The sequence below is a fragment of the Camelus bactrianus genome, chromosome 1, assembly GCF_048773025.1.
Source record: "Camelus bactrianus isolate YW-2024 breed Bactrian camel chromosome 1, ASM4877302v1, whole genome shotgun sequence".
NCBI lineage: Eukaryota > Metazoa > Chordata > Mammalia > Artiodactyla > Camelidae > Camelus > Camelus bactrianus.
The window spans coordinates 40,867,410-40,883,560 of record NC_133539.1 but is presented as its reverse complement, the minus strand read 5'-3'; the positions used below and the strand labels follow the sequence as shown (position 1 = coordinate 40,883,560).

The window sequence follows — 16,151 nt, the reverse complement described above, 5'->3', positions numbered from 1 at the left end:
CTGAAAAAGACAAAAACCTTAATTTGAAAATATACATGCATCCCAATGTTCATAGCAGCACTATTTACAATAAACAAGACATGAAAACAACAAAAAAAAGTCCATCAACAGATGACTAGCTTAAGAAGATGTAGTGTATATATACACAATGGAACATTACTCAGCCATAAAAAAGAATGAAATATTGCTATTTGTAGCAACATAGAGGGACCAAGAGAATATTATACTAAGTGAATAAGTCAGACAAAGACAAGGATTTTATATCACTTATATGTGGAATCTAAAAAAAAATTAAACAAAGGAATCTGTATACAAAATAGAAATAGACTCAAAGACACAGAAAACAAACTTATGGTTACCAAAGAGGTATAAATTAGGAGTATGGTATTAACAGATACAAACTACTACACATAAAATAGTAAGCAACAAGGATTTACCATATAACACAGGGAACTATATTCAGTATCTTGTAATAACCTACGATGGAAAATAATCTGAAAAAATATATATACATAACTGAATAACTTTGTTGTACACCTGAAACTAACACAATATTGTTAATCAAGTACATTTCAATTTTTAAAACTTTTTAAAAAAAGAATCCAGCTTTTTAAAGCCTCCATTCCACTGTCCTCAGTATGAAAACTTTTGGCCCTCATTTTTTTTTTTTAACCTCTTGGTTGCAAGATGGCTACTGCAGCTCCAGGCATCACATCGTCATACAATTGCATTTGTATGTAGGAAGCAGAGGCAGGTAAGGTAACATGAGAGCTCTTTTCATGTGTGCTTTGGCTTGTCTTGTAAGAAAATCTTCTCCTAAATCCCCCAACACACTTTCTCTTATGTCCCATAGTCAGAACTGGGTCCCTTTGCCATTCTTACCCAAAGCAAAGTATATATCTAGCACTTTAATTTGTATCATGTGAAGTGGGCTTTGACAGGAGGGAAAAAGGGAAGTGACTCCCAGGAGGCTAACAGATCTGCCTCATTGTTGAGAGGATTTAAGGGAGGAATGTGGGTAGGGCACATCTGACTAGGCTGGGCACATCTTTATTTCATTGTTTCATTTCTTTCTCCCCTTCAGATTTCCTTCCTCATTTTTCAGCTTTAGGAGAAAGACGGAAATCCAAATTTTGCTCAGCTTCCCTAAACAAAGGCACTGCTTGTCTCTTCCACCCCAACCTACTTTTTGGAGCTCTGCAGCTCTAGTTTCCACAAACCATTTGGAATCTCCCTGACCTCTCAGAAAAGTCCCTGACCTCAGACTGAGGAATACATTTTTATGGCCAATCCAAGGATGTTGATGATAAGAAAGAAACTGAGAAATCTTTATAAACAAAAAAGAAAAAAAATCAACTGAGTCTAAGTGAGTTCTGCAATGTTAGCCAGCACTAAAAATCATCTGTTTCAGTGGAGTGAAGCTCTTTTCCATACAGAAAAGGAGAGAAAGTCACCCCCACGCCTGTCTGCACTGACTGCTGGCTCTGTAGGCGCCACAAGATGTTTCTTGCCATCAGAGCAATGACTTCAGTTTTTCCATTCCAACTGCGGTGAAAATGAATAAGAAAACTGGATCCTGCCTCTGGAAGCAGGATACAGGCTCCACACTAATCAAAAAAGGAAGATTCATTATAAGACAATATTTCTCTCCCCAGACTCTGAAGAGTTCCTACATTTGTCAGAGTGGCTCACAGACCGCCACAGGGTTAGAACGGGGATACTGTACAAGCCTGACCCTTTGCAGAAAATGTTTTTTTTTCCCCTAAATGAACTTCTCTGGGTGCTGAGTCATTGCAATCTAAATCTCATCATTTCACCTCCTCTCTTCTAATCATTCACCAGATAGCCAGCTATTTTAAGGGGGCTGGGGTAGGGGGACTGGAGATAAAAAGGGGGCCATGGCTCATCCTAGAATGCATTTATCTAAGAAGTGTCAAAGAAACATTGACACTGTTAACAGGTAAAAGGAGAATGAAGCTATCTGAAACTTGGTTAGGAGTGATAAAGACTTCAAAGGGCTGTGCTCATTTCAAACCAAGGCTGGTACTCAGCAATGGACTTGTGAGCCAGTCCTGAGAACAGGGACAACCGGGCTGCGCGCCTGAGTGACTCTCCTGGCTCCGACAAGGGGTAATGGGCTTCCCTGTGTCGCACCCAGGAGATCTCTGCTCCACAATCCTATCATTTAGGAAAATCCAGAGACAAAAACTGTTGACAAGGGCAGGCGGTGGCGCCGTGGGATTCCGATGGACGTCTGGCAAAGGAAAACCACCAGCAGCTGACTGATGCTGGTTTTCCTTTATTAAGATTTGGTTAATAAAGCCCCTACCATAAAACAAACCAGCTGAAAAACCAGCCTTCACGGGGGAGGCCTTAGTGCCGGCTGCGAAGGATGATGTAGTTGTCGCCAAGTCTGGAGATTTTTTATTAACGTGAACACTTTGGACCTGGGTGCTCAGGGGTCACACAGAGCGGGTGGGAAGCTGGCACTGCCCTGAGGGAGCATACTCTCTCCTCTGTCCTGGAGGCCAGAATGATGTGCAGGAAGCTGAGAGAAATCTACATAAGGCGAGTAAGGGATTCATGCTAAACTATGCAAGGGGATTTGGAAGGATACAAAGATCCATGTGAGATGAGTCCCTTGAGAGCAGGGCCCTAGCTGGCTCATTTTGGTATCCTTGGCATTGTAAATTTGTCACACAAGGGAGGGGTTAATTGGTTAAATTGCAAATAAAGGTTAAATCTACACTTTTAGTCACCCATAATTTCACCGTACCCAATTTTATACCTGCTGCATCTGCTCATACGCTCAGAATAAATGCCTAAGTAAAAGCACCTCATGACCCCAATAGTTTCTAAACACTCACACTCACACAAATGCCTGAACACATTAACACCCAAACACACGCTCACAAACTCTCATTGATTTGCACTTTTCTTGTCTCTCTTGATCTCACTTTTTCTCCCTCCAGAATTGTTGCCAGGAGTTGGAGAAAGAAAGGCTAGTTGTTCCAAGCCTTCACCAGCCATCCACAAAAGCACAAGGATGAAGAATTAGAAAAGCAGAGGAAGAAGACAAGAGCGAGATGACAGGAGAGGGAAGAGGAAGAAGAGGAGAGAAAGCCCAGTGTGGGTGGGGAGTTAACTGAGTGCTGAGGCTCTTCCCCTAACAGGGAAGAGGAGGGTGGCTCGGAGCCTTTGTGGCAGAGTAAGAAAGAGTCTTACAAAGATAAACCGCTTTGGGCTTGGTGACTTGTGGAGAAGTAGAAAAAAGGAACTACAGCTGCAATCTGTCATCAATTCCGGCCACTTACTTTTCTTCGAAGGTTTAGTTTCTTGTGGACATACTTGCTTTTATATAGATTTTTTTTTCCCGCATTGAGCCAACTTTAGTGCAAAGTGAAACAAGGAGTACTTTTTTGGAGAAGTCTTGACTACTTGATGAGTTGCATGTGCCTTTTGTGGTGGTTAATTTTATGTGTGAACTTGACTGGGCCATGGTGCCCAGATATTTGGTCAAACATTATTCTGGATGTTTCTGTAAGGCTGTCGTTGTTGTTGTTGTTTTTGTTGTTTGTAAGGCTGTTTTTGGGTGAGATTTCCATTTAAACCAGTAGACTGAGTAAAACAGATAGCCCTCCACAATGTGAGTGGGTCTCATCTAATCCGTGGAAAGCCTGAATAGAACAAAACGTTAGCTTCCCTTGAGCAAGAGGGAATTCTCCAGCTGACAGACTTTGGGCTCTGTCTGCAATGTCAGTTCTTCCTGGTGTTCCAGCAGACGGCCTTTTGGCTTGAACTGCATGCAACCTTTTCCTGAACATTCAGCCTGCTAGCCCCACCATCAGATTTTACACTTGAGAAGCCTCCACAATCATGTCAGCCAATTCCTGAAAATAAATCTTTTTACACACACACACACACACACACACACACACACACACACACACACCTCCTATTGGTCCTGTTTCTCTGGAGATCCTTAGCCAAGACAGCATCTTATAAGCTGACCAACAAGGTTGAGATGTGACAAATGTGTTCACACCTCCTTCCAATCAGCCCCATAACTGAGGAGTGCGGACTAAAAGGGCGGCAGCCCAGGATCTGAAGTCACTGGGCTTGGTTCCTGTGTGAGCCCTGTTCCTTCCTAGCTTTCTGCCCTGCATAGTCACCTAAGCTCAAGAAACAACTGTTCAGATGATTAGAGCACTGCCAACCTGTGGTATATTAGTTTTCTATTATTACTGTAACAAATTACCACACTCAGTGCTTAAAACAACAGAAATTAATTTTCTTACAGTTCTAGAGGTCAGACTCTCAAATGAAGGTGTCAGCAGGACGTCTGGAGCTACAGAAGATGATCTGTTTTTTGCTTCTTTCAGCTTCTAGAGGACTCCCGCAGTCTTTGGATCACGACCCCTTCTCTGTATCACTCCAGCCTCTTGCTTCCATTGCCATAGCTCCTTCTACTCTTCCGACCTCCTGCCTCTCTTTTATAAGGACCCTTATGATTACATTGGGCCCATCCAAGTAATCCAGGATAACCTCCCCATACCAGTATCCTTACCTTAATCACATCTGCAACGTTTCTTTTGCCATGCGAGATGACATTCACAGGTTCCAAGGATTAGGATGTGGGTATCTTCGGAGTGGGAGGTGGGATGTAATTATTCAGCCTACCAGATCTGGTCACCAGGGCTCACTGCTTACAGATGAAAGATGAGACAGAGGAGGGATTCCAAGATTTCAGAGTTGGTATTTGAAACCATTTTGGTTATTTTATTTTATTTGGAAAAGTACTTGACTGCTTGGCGAATGTAGAATGTTGCAACAAAGAAATGTTTTCTTGGCTGCTAAAGAGACAAATATGTGTAGATACTATGTTTTTCTTTAACAATGAAAATTCAGCTCTTAGAGTCATCACAGAGTAAAGCTTCCCTCACCTTAAGAAATAAAATACTATAAATATGGTTTTTAAAGTATAATATTCTGGTTATCTAGGTACATAAATCTATGGAGTCTCTTGTCCTGGCAGCTTTTCCAAGGACAGTTGACCTTTGAACAACACGGGTTTGAACAGCATATGGCTACTTATACAAAGATTTTTTTCAATAAATACTACAGTACTACATGATCCACAGTTGGTTGAACCCATGAATGCAAAACCATAGATACTAAGGGCCAGCTATAAAGTTACAGGTGGATTCTCAACTGCACAGGGGTCTGTGCCACTAACCCCTGCGTTGTTCAAGGGTCAGCTGTACTTCGTTCAGTCTCCTGTAAGTGACATTTAGCAGGAATTCAAACCTTTTAAGATGAACCCTGAGAAGCTCCCTCAACACATATAATTCAAATGCCACAAATCCATGTCATTATCTGCATTCTAGAATATGTCATCCCAATATAAGTTTTAGAATTGTGTTGGGCCCTCAAACGTTGAGTGGTTTTTGAGAGATTCAGTCACTTTCCATGCTTCCCTCTTGGCTACATGGGAATTTTAGGGAAATCCCTGCACTTTCTTTTGGCGTACTTATGTATTTTGGGTGCTGAGGCACTGCTATAACCTTGGTTTACTCTTTGCAGAAAAGACTTCATTTTGACTCAACAGAAAGGAGAAAACATTTAATAAATCAGTTTTCAAAAACCACCCTTATCACTCAATTCAACGCTAACAATTGCTGTTGGGAAGTCTATCATTTCAACCAGCCCACGAAGACTCATTGTCTGAGCCTGACTGATGGTTAAAAGGAGTCACTTAATCCTGGGGACCCCAGAATTACTTACTCTTGTCTGGTGATGCCACTCTTCTAGGTATTCACCTACCTTCAGGCACAAGGGCTTCAAATAAATACCCAAGACTTGGTTTAGAGCTCAAGGATGATTTATCTTCCCCATTCTCAGGACATTTTACTATACCTAATTAGGCCTCCTCCTCCTCTTCTTTTCTTCTTCTTCACTCTGAAACTCTCATTATTTATTCATCTGGGAATGTACTTGATCAGTTAATTCAGTTCCTTTGATGAAATATCCCAGTCATGTTGAACCTTGTCAGGGATCTTTGGCTCCATTACTTCACCGTCCATTTCTGTGTTTTCTGCTTTTCTTTTTAAAGCTTGACTTTACTCCTGGTGAAATAACGTTTTCCTTTCTTTCAGCCTCAAGTGAATTGCCATCATGGCAAAGAAGGCCAGCCACGTCAGGGCTCCTGTCACTGTGTAGGCGAGACCTAAGAAGAGGCTACTGCCTCCACTCCATGTCAGGGTGGAAAGAACAACTGATTTTTCTCCTTGAAACTTGGTTACTGGAAAATCTAAGAAAAGAAAACCTGTTAAGGATCTGTCTCAGCACGTCTCAGCACTACCTCAACATATCCTAAATACATTAGGTTGAACCATATAATATTCCTGTTTTTGTAGGTAAAAAATGGTCAAATATTCAATTTCATACAGTCTGATCTTTACCAAGCAGTATGTTGTACTTGCTGGAAGGAAATTAAATAAAGACACGCCTTCCCTCTTACATAGTTATAATCTACAAAAGAAATTCTGACACAAATAGATCTGAACAACTTAGAAACAACTCAGTAATGAACAAATATATTTAATTTTCTTCGGCAAACTCAAGGAAAAGAAAAGAATACAGATAGATTTTACAGTAAATCTAAATTTTTGTTTATGGATCAGGATACTGAGGGTAGGCTAAAGTCTTTCATAGGCTAAGGTTTGAATTTCTACTTCAGGGAAAATTCTTCAAAAGGAGTGAAGAGGAAAAAAAAAAGGAGATAGATGGCAAAACATTTTTAGTAGGAAAACTAAAGGTGGTGCATTCATTTGGGTTTTGAAAAGGCCAGCATCCCTCACTGCTGGGGAGAAAGTGTTTGAAGTGGGTTTGCTATCATTAGCATTTTAATGATGTCATTCTGATTATGCATGTGGCTTGAGGTTTTTAAACATCTGGTGCCTTTTGTAAACCAAACTAATAAACAAATAAAGTCTTCTCATAGCAACGGCATTTCCCAGCAAAGCTCTTAAAAGGCCTCAAATCATTTGGCATCATGCTATTTAAAGGCACAAGGAAACTTGTTAGGAAACTCAGTCTCTTTCTTTTACATCAAAATTCTTCATTGTAGGGGCAGGAGGGATAAATTTGGAGTTTGGGATTAACAGATACACACCACTATATATAAAATAAACAACAAGGACCTACTATATAGCTCAGAGAACTACATTCAGTATCTTATAATGACCTATAACGGACAAGAATATGAAAAAGAATTGTTATATATGTATAACTGAATCACTTTGTTGTACTCCTGACACTAACACAACACTGTAAATTGACTATATTTCAAAATAAAAAATTCCTCATTGTCACCAGGTCCTTGGGTGCTATCTCAACTCAGCCACCTGGCTGTTGTCTTCTCTTGTCAGTTTCGTTAAGAGGGTCTTTGCCCCCGTAGAAGTGGTAGGCATTTTCTGCAGCTCAGGCTTAGGACTCCTTGCATATTAGCCAGGCTGTGAGGCAGGATGGGTAACACTCACACCAGGGTTCAACGCAGGCATAGGACCAAAGCTCAGGATTGAGATTCTGCACAAAGATTTAGCTTTGAGAATCATCAGAATTAAAATATGACTGTGAGTGAAGACGCCCAGGGAGGGCGTGTTTTAAGAGGACAAATAGTGTCTCCCATGTTTGGAATGTGGACTCCCTTCCTTTTCCCCTCAACCTCAAACTCACTGTAATGCATTGTGAGGGCAGCAGTACACGATGTGTTATTTTTCCTGTATCTTGATTGCAACCATAACTGCTTTACTGGTAGGGCAATCACAGACAAACTTGTTGGGAACAGAAGGTCCAACTCGAGAGATTACAGTCAAGCAACTTCCAATCTCAAATTCTGAGGGGTGGAGGGAGAAGGGGTTGCTGAAATCCTATTTAAAAGGTAGTATTCTACGGCTTACTTTCTGATCTGCACATATAATGCTGCGTAAGACAGAGCAATTTCTGGCTTTCCTTTTCATAGAACAGAGTTAGAGACCATGCTAGAGGAATGGCTGAAGGAATCCATACTCCTGGTCAGTAAACATAAGGTGGCAACAAGTTGAGAGGTAGAGATGGTGTCACATCAGTGGGAGTATCTCTGCTCGAGGATTGTCCCCATTCCCCTGTCAGAGTGGAGATGTCTGCGTTCTGCTCCAAGATAGAAAAGAAGAAAAGATGGAGCAGGGAACTGGAACACATACCATCATTCACTGATCCCAAGAATCTCTCAACCAAGCTCCCTGAGAGACAAAGGAGGTAGAGAGTTTGGTGTTCAGATCCGCTGGCCTGCTGGGGGTCCCACAAATGACTCCTGGCCAGTAGCTCTGAGAAGGTGCTAATGCCTAATTGGGCTGACGTCTCAAAGCTGTGTGCAAGCCCTGGAGAGATTCTGCCTCAGGGAGAATCGGGAAGGGACTTTAAGTCTGAAGACCAGAGTTAGTATAAATTGTGTTTAAGTATATCATTTTTAAAAGATAATGTTTAGTGTCATTTTGAAATCCTTTTTGTTCTTAAGTCAAGAATTACGTTTGTATTTTTAAATTCAGTGAAAACATTCAGAATCTCATAATAAAGCACGTCTCCTGACATGGCCCGTGTGTCCACACCCAAGGCCCTGGCTCCTGCTAGCCGGCTCCATACCTAATACAGGGAGGAACAGAGGGAGGACCCAGCACTCTCAGGGCAGAGCTCGTACCACGGCTCTGGGGGGCTAAATGAATGGAACCTGCCCGCTGGATCCAGGGCTCCCTTGGCTATGATACTTAAAAGGATACTGTAGGTGATGCCGAAACTATAGCTACCAGCCGGCAAGCCTTCAGTAAAATGTTGTATTCGACTGAGTCGGCGGTAAAGCTTTTTGAAAGTGGGAAAGGCGGCCGTCCGCATCCACACGATGAAGTCTTCATTGATGAAGCCATTGTTTTCTGGATCCTCTTCATCCAGTTCATAGACGGGCTTGGGCCAGGATGGGGGCTTTGCAGTTCCTGTGGAGAGTTAACAATGGATGTGGTTGAGAAAAATCATCTGCTCTCTTCAGTTTTCCTTAAAGTGTAGAGAATGAAACAACTTTCACATTCTTGAGGAAAGAGAAGTCGAAATTCTACTTTTAAAAAAAGTGTATGTGTTTAAGCTGCTGGAGTATACAACCATTACAAATAATAGTTACAGAGACTCTAGAGAAATGTGGGGAGAAATGCTGATGATATTGCTATAGGGTTTAAAAAAGCAGAATATCATATTATATGTGTATGATGTGTTCAACTATATTAAATGCATAATAAAGCATTGAAAAAATAGGTAGAGCAAAATGATAACAGTGGTGGTATTCCGTGATAGCATCATGGGGAATGTCTTTATTTTCTTTAACTTCACTAGTAATCTGAAAACAGCAAATTAAAACAAGATACTGTTTCACCTAAAAATGATTTAACATTTATAGACAAGAATTAGAACCATCAATGAGGCAATAGAAATGGGAACTCTTGCACAGAGCAGATGTGTGTGTAGATTAACCATATCTTTGGCAATCTAGGAAGATGCAGCAAAAGGTTTAAGGTATTTTGCATACATTTGGGCCTGGAATGTCTACTTCTAGGACTGTATTCTAAGGAAATAATCATGGAAGTGCAGGAAGATCATGTTACACAGAGATTCCCTGCAGCCCTGTGCCTAAGAGCTCAAAGTCGGAAGCAAGGAAGAGGAATTGGTAAAAGGGAGAAGGTGGACAGCAAACGTGTTGCAAGCCTGTTCCAAAGGCAGGAAGCTGGGTAGGTTTGGGTGCTGTGCCGAGGAATGTTGGCAGCACAGGGTGGAAGACCAGTGTCAGGAGCTCAGTCTGTTGAGTTGACCCCCCACTTTACTGCGTGGGCATGTCTGTCTTTCCCACTCTATGGCTGTCTCTTGAGTACAATATCTCCCTCAACTTTTTTTCACTGGCATTTAGTCCAGAGCCTGGCATGTGGTACGTGGTTCAATAAATGCTTGTAAAGGGATGAGCGAGTCCAATGAGAGCAGACAGAAGTTGACAGTAGAAAGCATTCTGAATTTTAAAGAAAGTCAGCAAGAGTTCAGTGAAATTTTTACTTCCATAAAACTGGTTCTACTATTTGTAGGAAACCATTCTTTCTCAACTCTGACCACTGACAATTTTCTTCTAAAAGAGACCCAGTCCTGTTTTCTAAGCATGGGTTGCAGTGCTTATAAAAGCATGTGCCAAATTTTGTTGGATTAATCTGCTGAAGTATGTTTCTATACTTATTCTTCCTCTGGAAATAATCCTTTGCTGGAGAAACTTCCTCTGAAAAAATTGTGCAGCTCACTTATGTTGGCCCTTCCTAAGACTTTAATTGCTGTTGCCAGAAGGATTTTGATCAAAATCAAAATTACCTTTGGTACCTGCATATGGACCTTACCCTCTCTCCACTTTAGCCAGGGCTTATGCCCCAAGGCTACCTGTCCTATGGGCCACTGATATCTGAATCACCCAGGGAGTAAAAACAACGTAGGTTCAAGCACGCCTTTCTTTACCAACCTCTGATCTCACCCCAACCTATTTCTTCAGAGGATATGAGAGGCATGGTGTAGGAAGTACCAACTTCTTTCATTTTCTGAGTTCAGCTGGGTCATTTGTGTTCATCCATTCACTCAACAATAAGCACTTCTTGATTGCTCATTTGTGTCAAGCACCAGGGATACAAAACTACACACGATCCAATCCCTTTTCTCAAGGAATTCACATACTGAAGTGGGGATGACAGGTATTCAAACAGATAATTATGGTATAACATGGTAACTCTTATAACACAAGTTAAGAACAAAGTGCAGGAGATAAGAGAATGCCAAGGATGCTTTGTGTTACAGGCCTGTGGTTATGGTAAGACAAAACAATAGAAGGTTGCCAATTTCCTTTCAAAAACTGGGAATTTAATTATAGATACAGTGACCATACATGCCAGTTTGCCTAAGACAGTCTGGTTGTTTTACATACATAATTAACTGTATCCAAGCAAGCTACAATATTTTGTTATCAAAAGGTTTATTTACGTCTGTTGTCCATTATCTCATCTAATTTAGCATTTATTCCAAACAAATAATATACATACAATTTGATCCTTCCAGCTGCCAGCCATCATCTTCATAGTCGTGACAGAGACCCGTGTGCAATGAATAGAGAGCTTACTTTAACATGTCACTAATGAAAGATAACAAGAGGCCCTTCACAGCAAAACATAACAGATCCCTGTGACCCCTGCCGCTGTGTGACCTTCCAGCCAGTTAGGCCATAGCCTCTGTTTTGGCCTGTGAGATGTGTGAAGCTGCCAGGGTGCAAGTCAGTGGGGTCAGTGGGAAATGTGGGGTAGCACAGATTATGTTATACATGCATGACGCCGTGTGAAAAATAGATGCTGAACAGTCTTGCTGAGAGTACTTTGAACTCTCTTGCAACAGTGTTATTTATTATATGCTGTAAATTTACAACTATTTTATTGTTTGGTATTGTTTTTTTTTTTTTATTTGCTAGTAAATCCCTTTAGCTGTGAAGAGCTAAAAAATGGAACATACATGTTTAATGTGAAATTAAGAATTCTTTTTCAAAGAAAGTTGATGATGTGATAACTGCAATGTTGGTTGACATTTACCCCCCACTATGGGAACTATCATGATGTCAATGACCACGGGAAAATCAAAAGATATAAATCTGCTGAAGAACATCAGAATCTACTCCAAAAATTTGTATGTATTTTCAAAAGAATGTATTCAAAGACAATGCTTTACCTCATATAGCTAGTGAAAGTCTATTTATATATCATTATGTGAGCATGAATTTTTTTTGAATATATATATTTTTATTGAAGTATAGTCAGTTTACAATGTGTCAGTTTCTGGTCTAGAGCATGGCTTTTTATTTAGGTCAAATGAGTTTCCCTTTACTTTCACTTTTTTATTAATTATTTTTGTAATCAAAGGAAAGCTTTAATGTGTTGGCTCTATGAGCACAAAACGAACTTTGTAAACAGTTAAATGAGGCCATTTTTATATCTATGTCTTCAGATGTATCCATCCATCTGAATATATTGGTTTGATTTTTTAAATTTGCTTCTTCATGGAATCAAAGCAAAGATTCTCAATATTCAATCTTGGAAGATAAAACCTCTGACATTATTATAAATATTACCATAAATTCAGTTAAAAAATTAAGCAATCAAGTGTAAATTTTTTGGTTTTGTAGTGATAACATAAATGCAAATTTGGTGGAGGAAAACATCAGAGTAAAGATAATGTTCTTAGTAAACTGGAAATTTATGGAGAAATGAGTTTTAAATTGGTTGTTTTACATATATAATTAACTGTATCCAAGCAAGTTACAATATTTTGTTATCAAAAGAAGAGTTGTGGAAATTTAAATATTTTTATATATCCACACAGAAAATAAACTGCAAAATTTTTACAGTGACAAAGATGTTAAAGAAATGCTTTGGCAAGGAAGTACACGTGGCCTATTTTTGTTATACATCATCAACCAGAATTTCACAAGTGTTTGAGCCTTCAAAGAGCTGTTTTCTATGTCAAATGACATGTCTCACGATAATCCTCAAACTTATTTTGATAAATCAGCCCTCTAACTTCTGGTGAAATTTTGTTCAAAATAGTTGAAAAGTTTTAGACGAAGTATTCTAAATACGGAATGCCATAAAACATAATTTTTGAAGATTTAGTTAATTGTAATTATTGAAAACCAAGTTTGCAAACAAGAAGATACTGAAATTTACCCCTATAAAAGCAAGAGAACAACTGACCATGTTGCATAATGAAAGTTCAAAAGGTATACAACTTAATTTTTAAATTCTGTAATTGTGCTTTGGAATACCTCAATTTTGTGAAAACTATTTTGGTGGAGTTTTCCTGTTTTGATTGGATAAAATTTTCTTCTCTATCAGAATTAAAGGATATCAAGAAGGTCTAAGGTTTTGTAGCATTTAAAGTTAGTAAAATATTCAAAAAAACATAGAAAAAATGTGAAGTCGAAAAGTGACAGGGCCTACAAAAATACTTGGGTTACAATACTAGCATATTTCAATACAGAAGAATTAAAAATGAGAATATCCTCTATTTAGTAAAATTGTAAACATAATAGGTACCTCATCAAGTATACATATTTTCTCAATTAAAAAAAAAAACAGAGTCAAAAGAGAAGAATCAATTAAGGTGCAACAATTTCAAACTGATTAACCATAAAATGCAACTTCAAAAATGATTGCAGACAATTTTGTGAAAAAATTAAAAATAATATTTTAATAAAATATTGTTTAAAAAATTCATTAGAAAAATACAGGGGCATGTAGTGAAGACAGATATGGCCAAGAAACTGATTAAAGTATGTGATTCTGTATCCAGAATAATTATTTTGTTTACATTATCCTTCAATGTTTAGATAATATATAAATTTTTAAAACTTGATTTAATGTACACAAATTTATTATTTTAATTTTTTAAAGAATTGCATTTTTAAAATAGTTCATAGTAGAATTCTTTTATAGGTCCATCAATATGGTAATGTCAGTTTACTGGTCAATAAATAAAACTTTCAAATAAATATATAACTTTAGTTATTCTAGTGTCCCTTTCACTCTCAAAAGCATACTAGTTTGGACAGTAAATTACATGATCACTCTAATTATAGATTAAGCAGCAAATTTCTTAAAACACTGTCTTTTTCCCAACGGTAAACTGGAGGGAACCAGGGTACCAATCACCTCATGTTTCTGATAGGTATGCGATGGAGATGCCCACAGGTAGGGGAAAAAGCAAAAGGAGGTCAACAAAGAAGTAAAGAAGCAGGCATCATAAACACCTCCCCACATATCAAAACCAAAGTTTCCATAAAGAGAGAAGAATGTTGAGCTAATCTATGGATCTTACCTGCAAATGCACTAGAAAGATTTTGGGAACCTGGATTCCAAAACTTGACATACTTGTCTGTCCACCATGAAATTCCACTCCTTAGCATTGGGACTTTGATACTCATGGATGAATTAAGGTTGTATGAAAGAACAATGGTGTCTATAAGGAAATTAAAAACTGTATTAGAGATACAAGTATTTTTGCCACATTTGGAATTGCACAACCAGACACAGCTGAAAAATAAACCAGAGTATTAGCAGCTTCTCAACATGCCGACATGTCATAGATGCTGGACTCCAAAGACTCTTCTTTTTCCTTCCAATGCCCCAGTTAACTGAAAAATACTCTTCGGCTTCATTTAACTATTCAAATCTCTGATAAGGGGGAACCCATTTGCAAATGAAATACCATAAATCAGTGGATAATGTATACAAACATTTCTTAGAGATGCCCGGCCACTCAGCTGCAGAAGTGATCTTCTGGACATTTAGATTGTTACACACTTACAAAAGGGAACATAATGGAGATAAGAAAAGTCACCTACCATTGAATATGCTGTTGGCAATAGCACCACAAGGAGCGATGGGGATCCCGTTGTGGGAGTTTTTGAAAGGAGCACAGTTACTAACATCCTGGATGTGAAATGATACAGGAATAAGCGCTTTCAGTAAATTCTTAAAATGCTGAAAACGAAAACACTGGCAAATGTAAATTAACCCACACTGATTTATTGGCACAGACCAGGATTATGGACTGTTGTTCCCAGGCTACTGGCTCACTTAGACTAGAAAATTTTCATGTTTTGAAGATAATGTGTATGTGTACATGCATGTGTGTGTAGTTTTTTTTCCTCATTAGCTGTACACAGCATACCAACTATGTCTGCAGGAAGGAACTTTGTTGGCTGTGCTAAATGCCACACTTAAGCCCCCACCAGATTACATTTTCAAAGGCTTTTTCTTATTGAAGTGTAATTTATATTCCAAAAAGTATAAAATTGTGAGTCTACAGATAGATGACTTATCACAGGGAATCCATCCACCTAACTACCAGAATACATTTTTAAAAGAGTAGCTGCTAAAAAGCACTTTTATATAATATCGCTATAGAAAAGGTTTCCTTCTAGCTTTTCTTGCCAGTATGCTGAATACCATCTACCAAGAAAGAGTAAAATTTTGTAATCTGAAAGGATTTTTTTTGTAGTCTGAAAGAATATTCAATTAAACCAAAGGCTTTTATTCAATCAAGTAAAGTCCAATTTCCTTAAACTATATTGATTGAAGGCCCATTATAGGGAGGATGATGGTGGATATAGAGTGAGCCAGACTGAGACCAGCCACTATCAAAATGGCAGATGCATCCATTAGGTAAAATGGGCAACTTTCAAGATAACTACAGAAATTAAGTGTGAAGAAGCAATACTGAAATCTAATTGATGTGTCAGTCATTTAAAAGCAAAAACTCTACTCTTTGAAGCAGCTCCAACATGCCATCAACTTTATTCACAGAAGCGTATATCCTGAATTATGATTGAAATGTACATGAAGATTTGCCCTTCTGACACATTCACTATTACCAAGACTTGGGCAACCCACTACATATCTGGTTTTAATATAAAATGCTGTCAAATAAAAAAATGGTTGGTGCATGAAAGCATAACCACTTAATTGGACAAGATTCGCATTCCTGCTCTGAAGAGGGAAAGGGCTGCTTCTCAGGAGCAGTTATCCTGAATACCCGGCCCCTGCAGTTCACGCAAGAATAAAATGAGCATTTCTGTCTTGTAAAACCTTAGCTTTTGAGTTTATTTTCCATATTCTCTTTTAGACTGAAAGCTTCATCAGGTTTAAAAAAAAAAATAAAGAGTGTTATAACAAGTTAAATAAAGCCTTACCTTTATATCTATACCCATCAGTTGGCTATTACTCCTGGATAGAACATATTGATAGAGGTTCTGATAGAAGCCGTACAGTTTGTAGAACATATAAACATCACCCTGTAGAGGAGAAGAGGAAGCAGTAAGGTGAGAGGAAAATAAGCTGGACTGTTAATAAACATGGACAGGATTTTTTAAATGCAAAAAGTAGTACAGAAAAATATTGATGGGAACTGAAAGTTTCTTTATATCAAATAGAATCCCGAGAAATTATTTCTAAAAATCAGTGTTGGAAAATCCTGGTCTACATAGAATTATTAAAAGGACTAAA

The 16,151-nt window shown here is 38.7% G+C and overlaps 1 protein-coding gene across 2 annotated transcripts in view; it reads right to left on the bottom strand.

The window, feature by feature from the left end:
* Window positions 1–494: 494 nt before the first annotated feature.
* The window catches only part of LOC105077963 (cell cycle control protein 50C), a 31,118-nt gene continuing 15,461 nt past the window's right edge, over window positions 495–16,151 (bottom strand). Inside the window, exons 4-9 of one of the 2 annotated variants that reach the window (XR_012506495.1) lie at window positions 15,839–15,940; window positions 14,489–14,576; window positions 13,963–14,103; window positions 8,817–9,026; window positions 5,917–6,310; window positions 495–4,702 (exon numbers count right to left, since the gene is read on the bottom strand). Coding sequence is in view for 1 of the 2 variants with exons in the window: in XM_074361953.1 (XP_074218054.1) it covers window positions 6,120–6,310; window positions 8,817–9,026; window positions 13,963–14,103; window positions 14,489–14,576; window positions 15,839–15,940 (732 nt within the window). In the remaining variant the exon portion in view is untranslated. The other variant, XM_074361953.1, reaches the window with a different exon arrangement.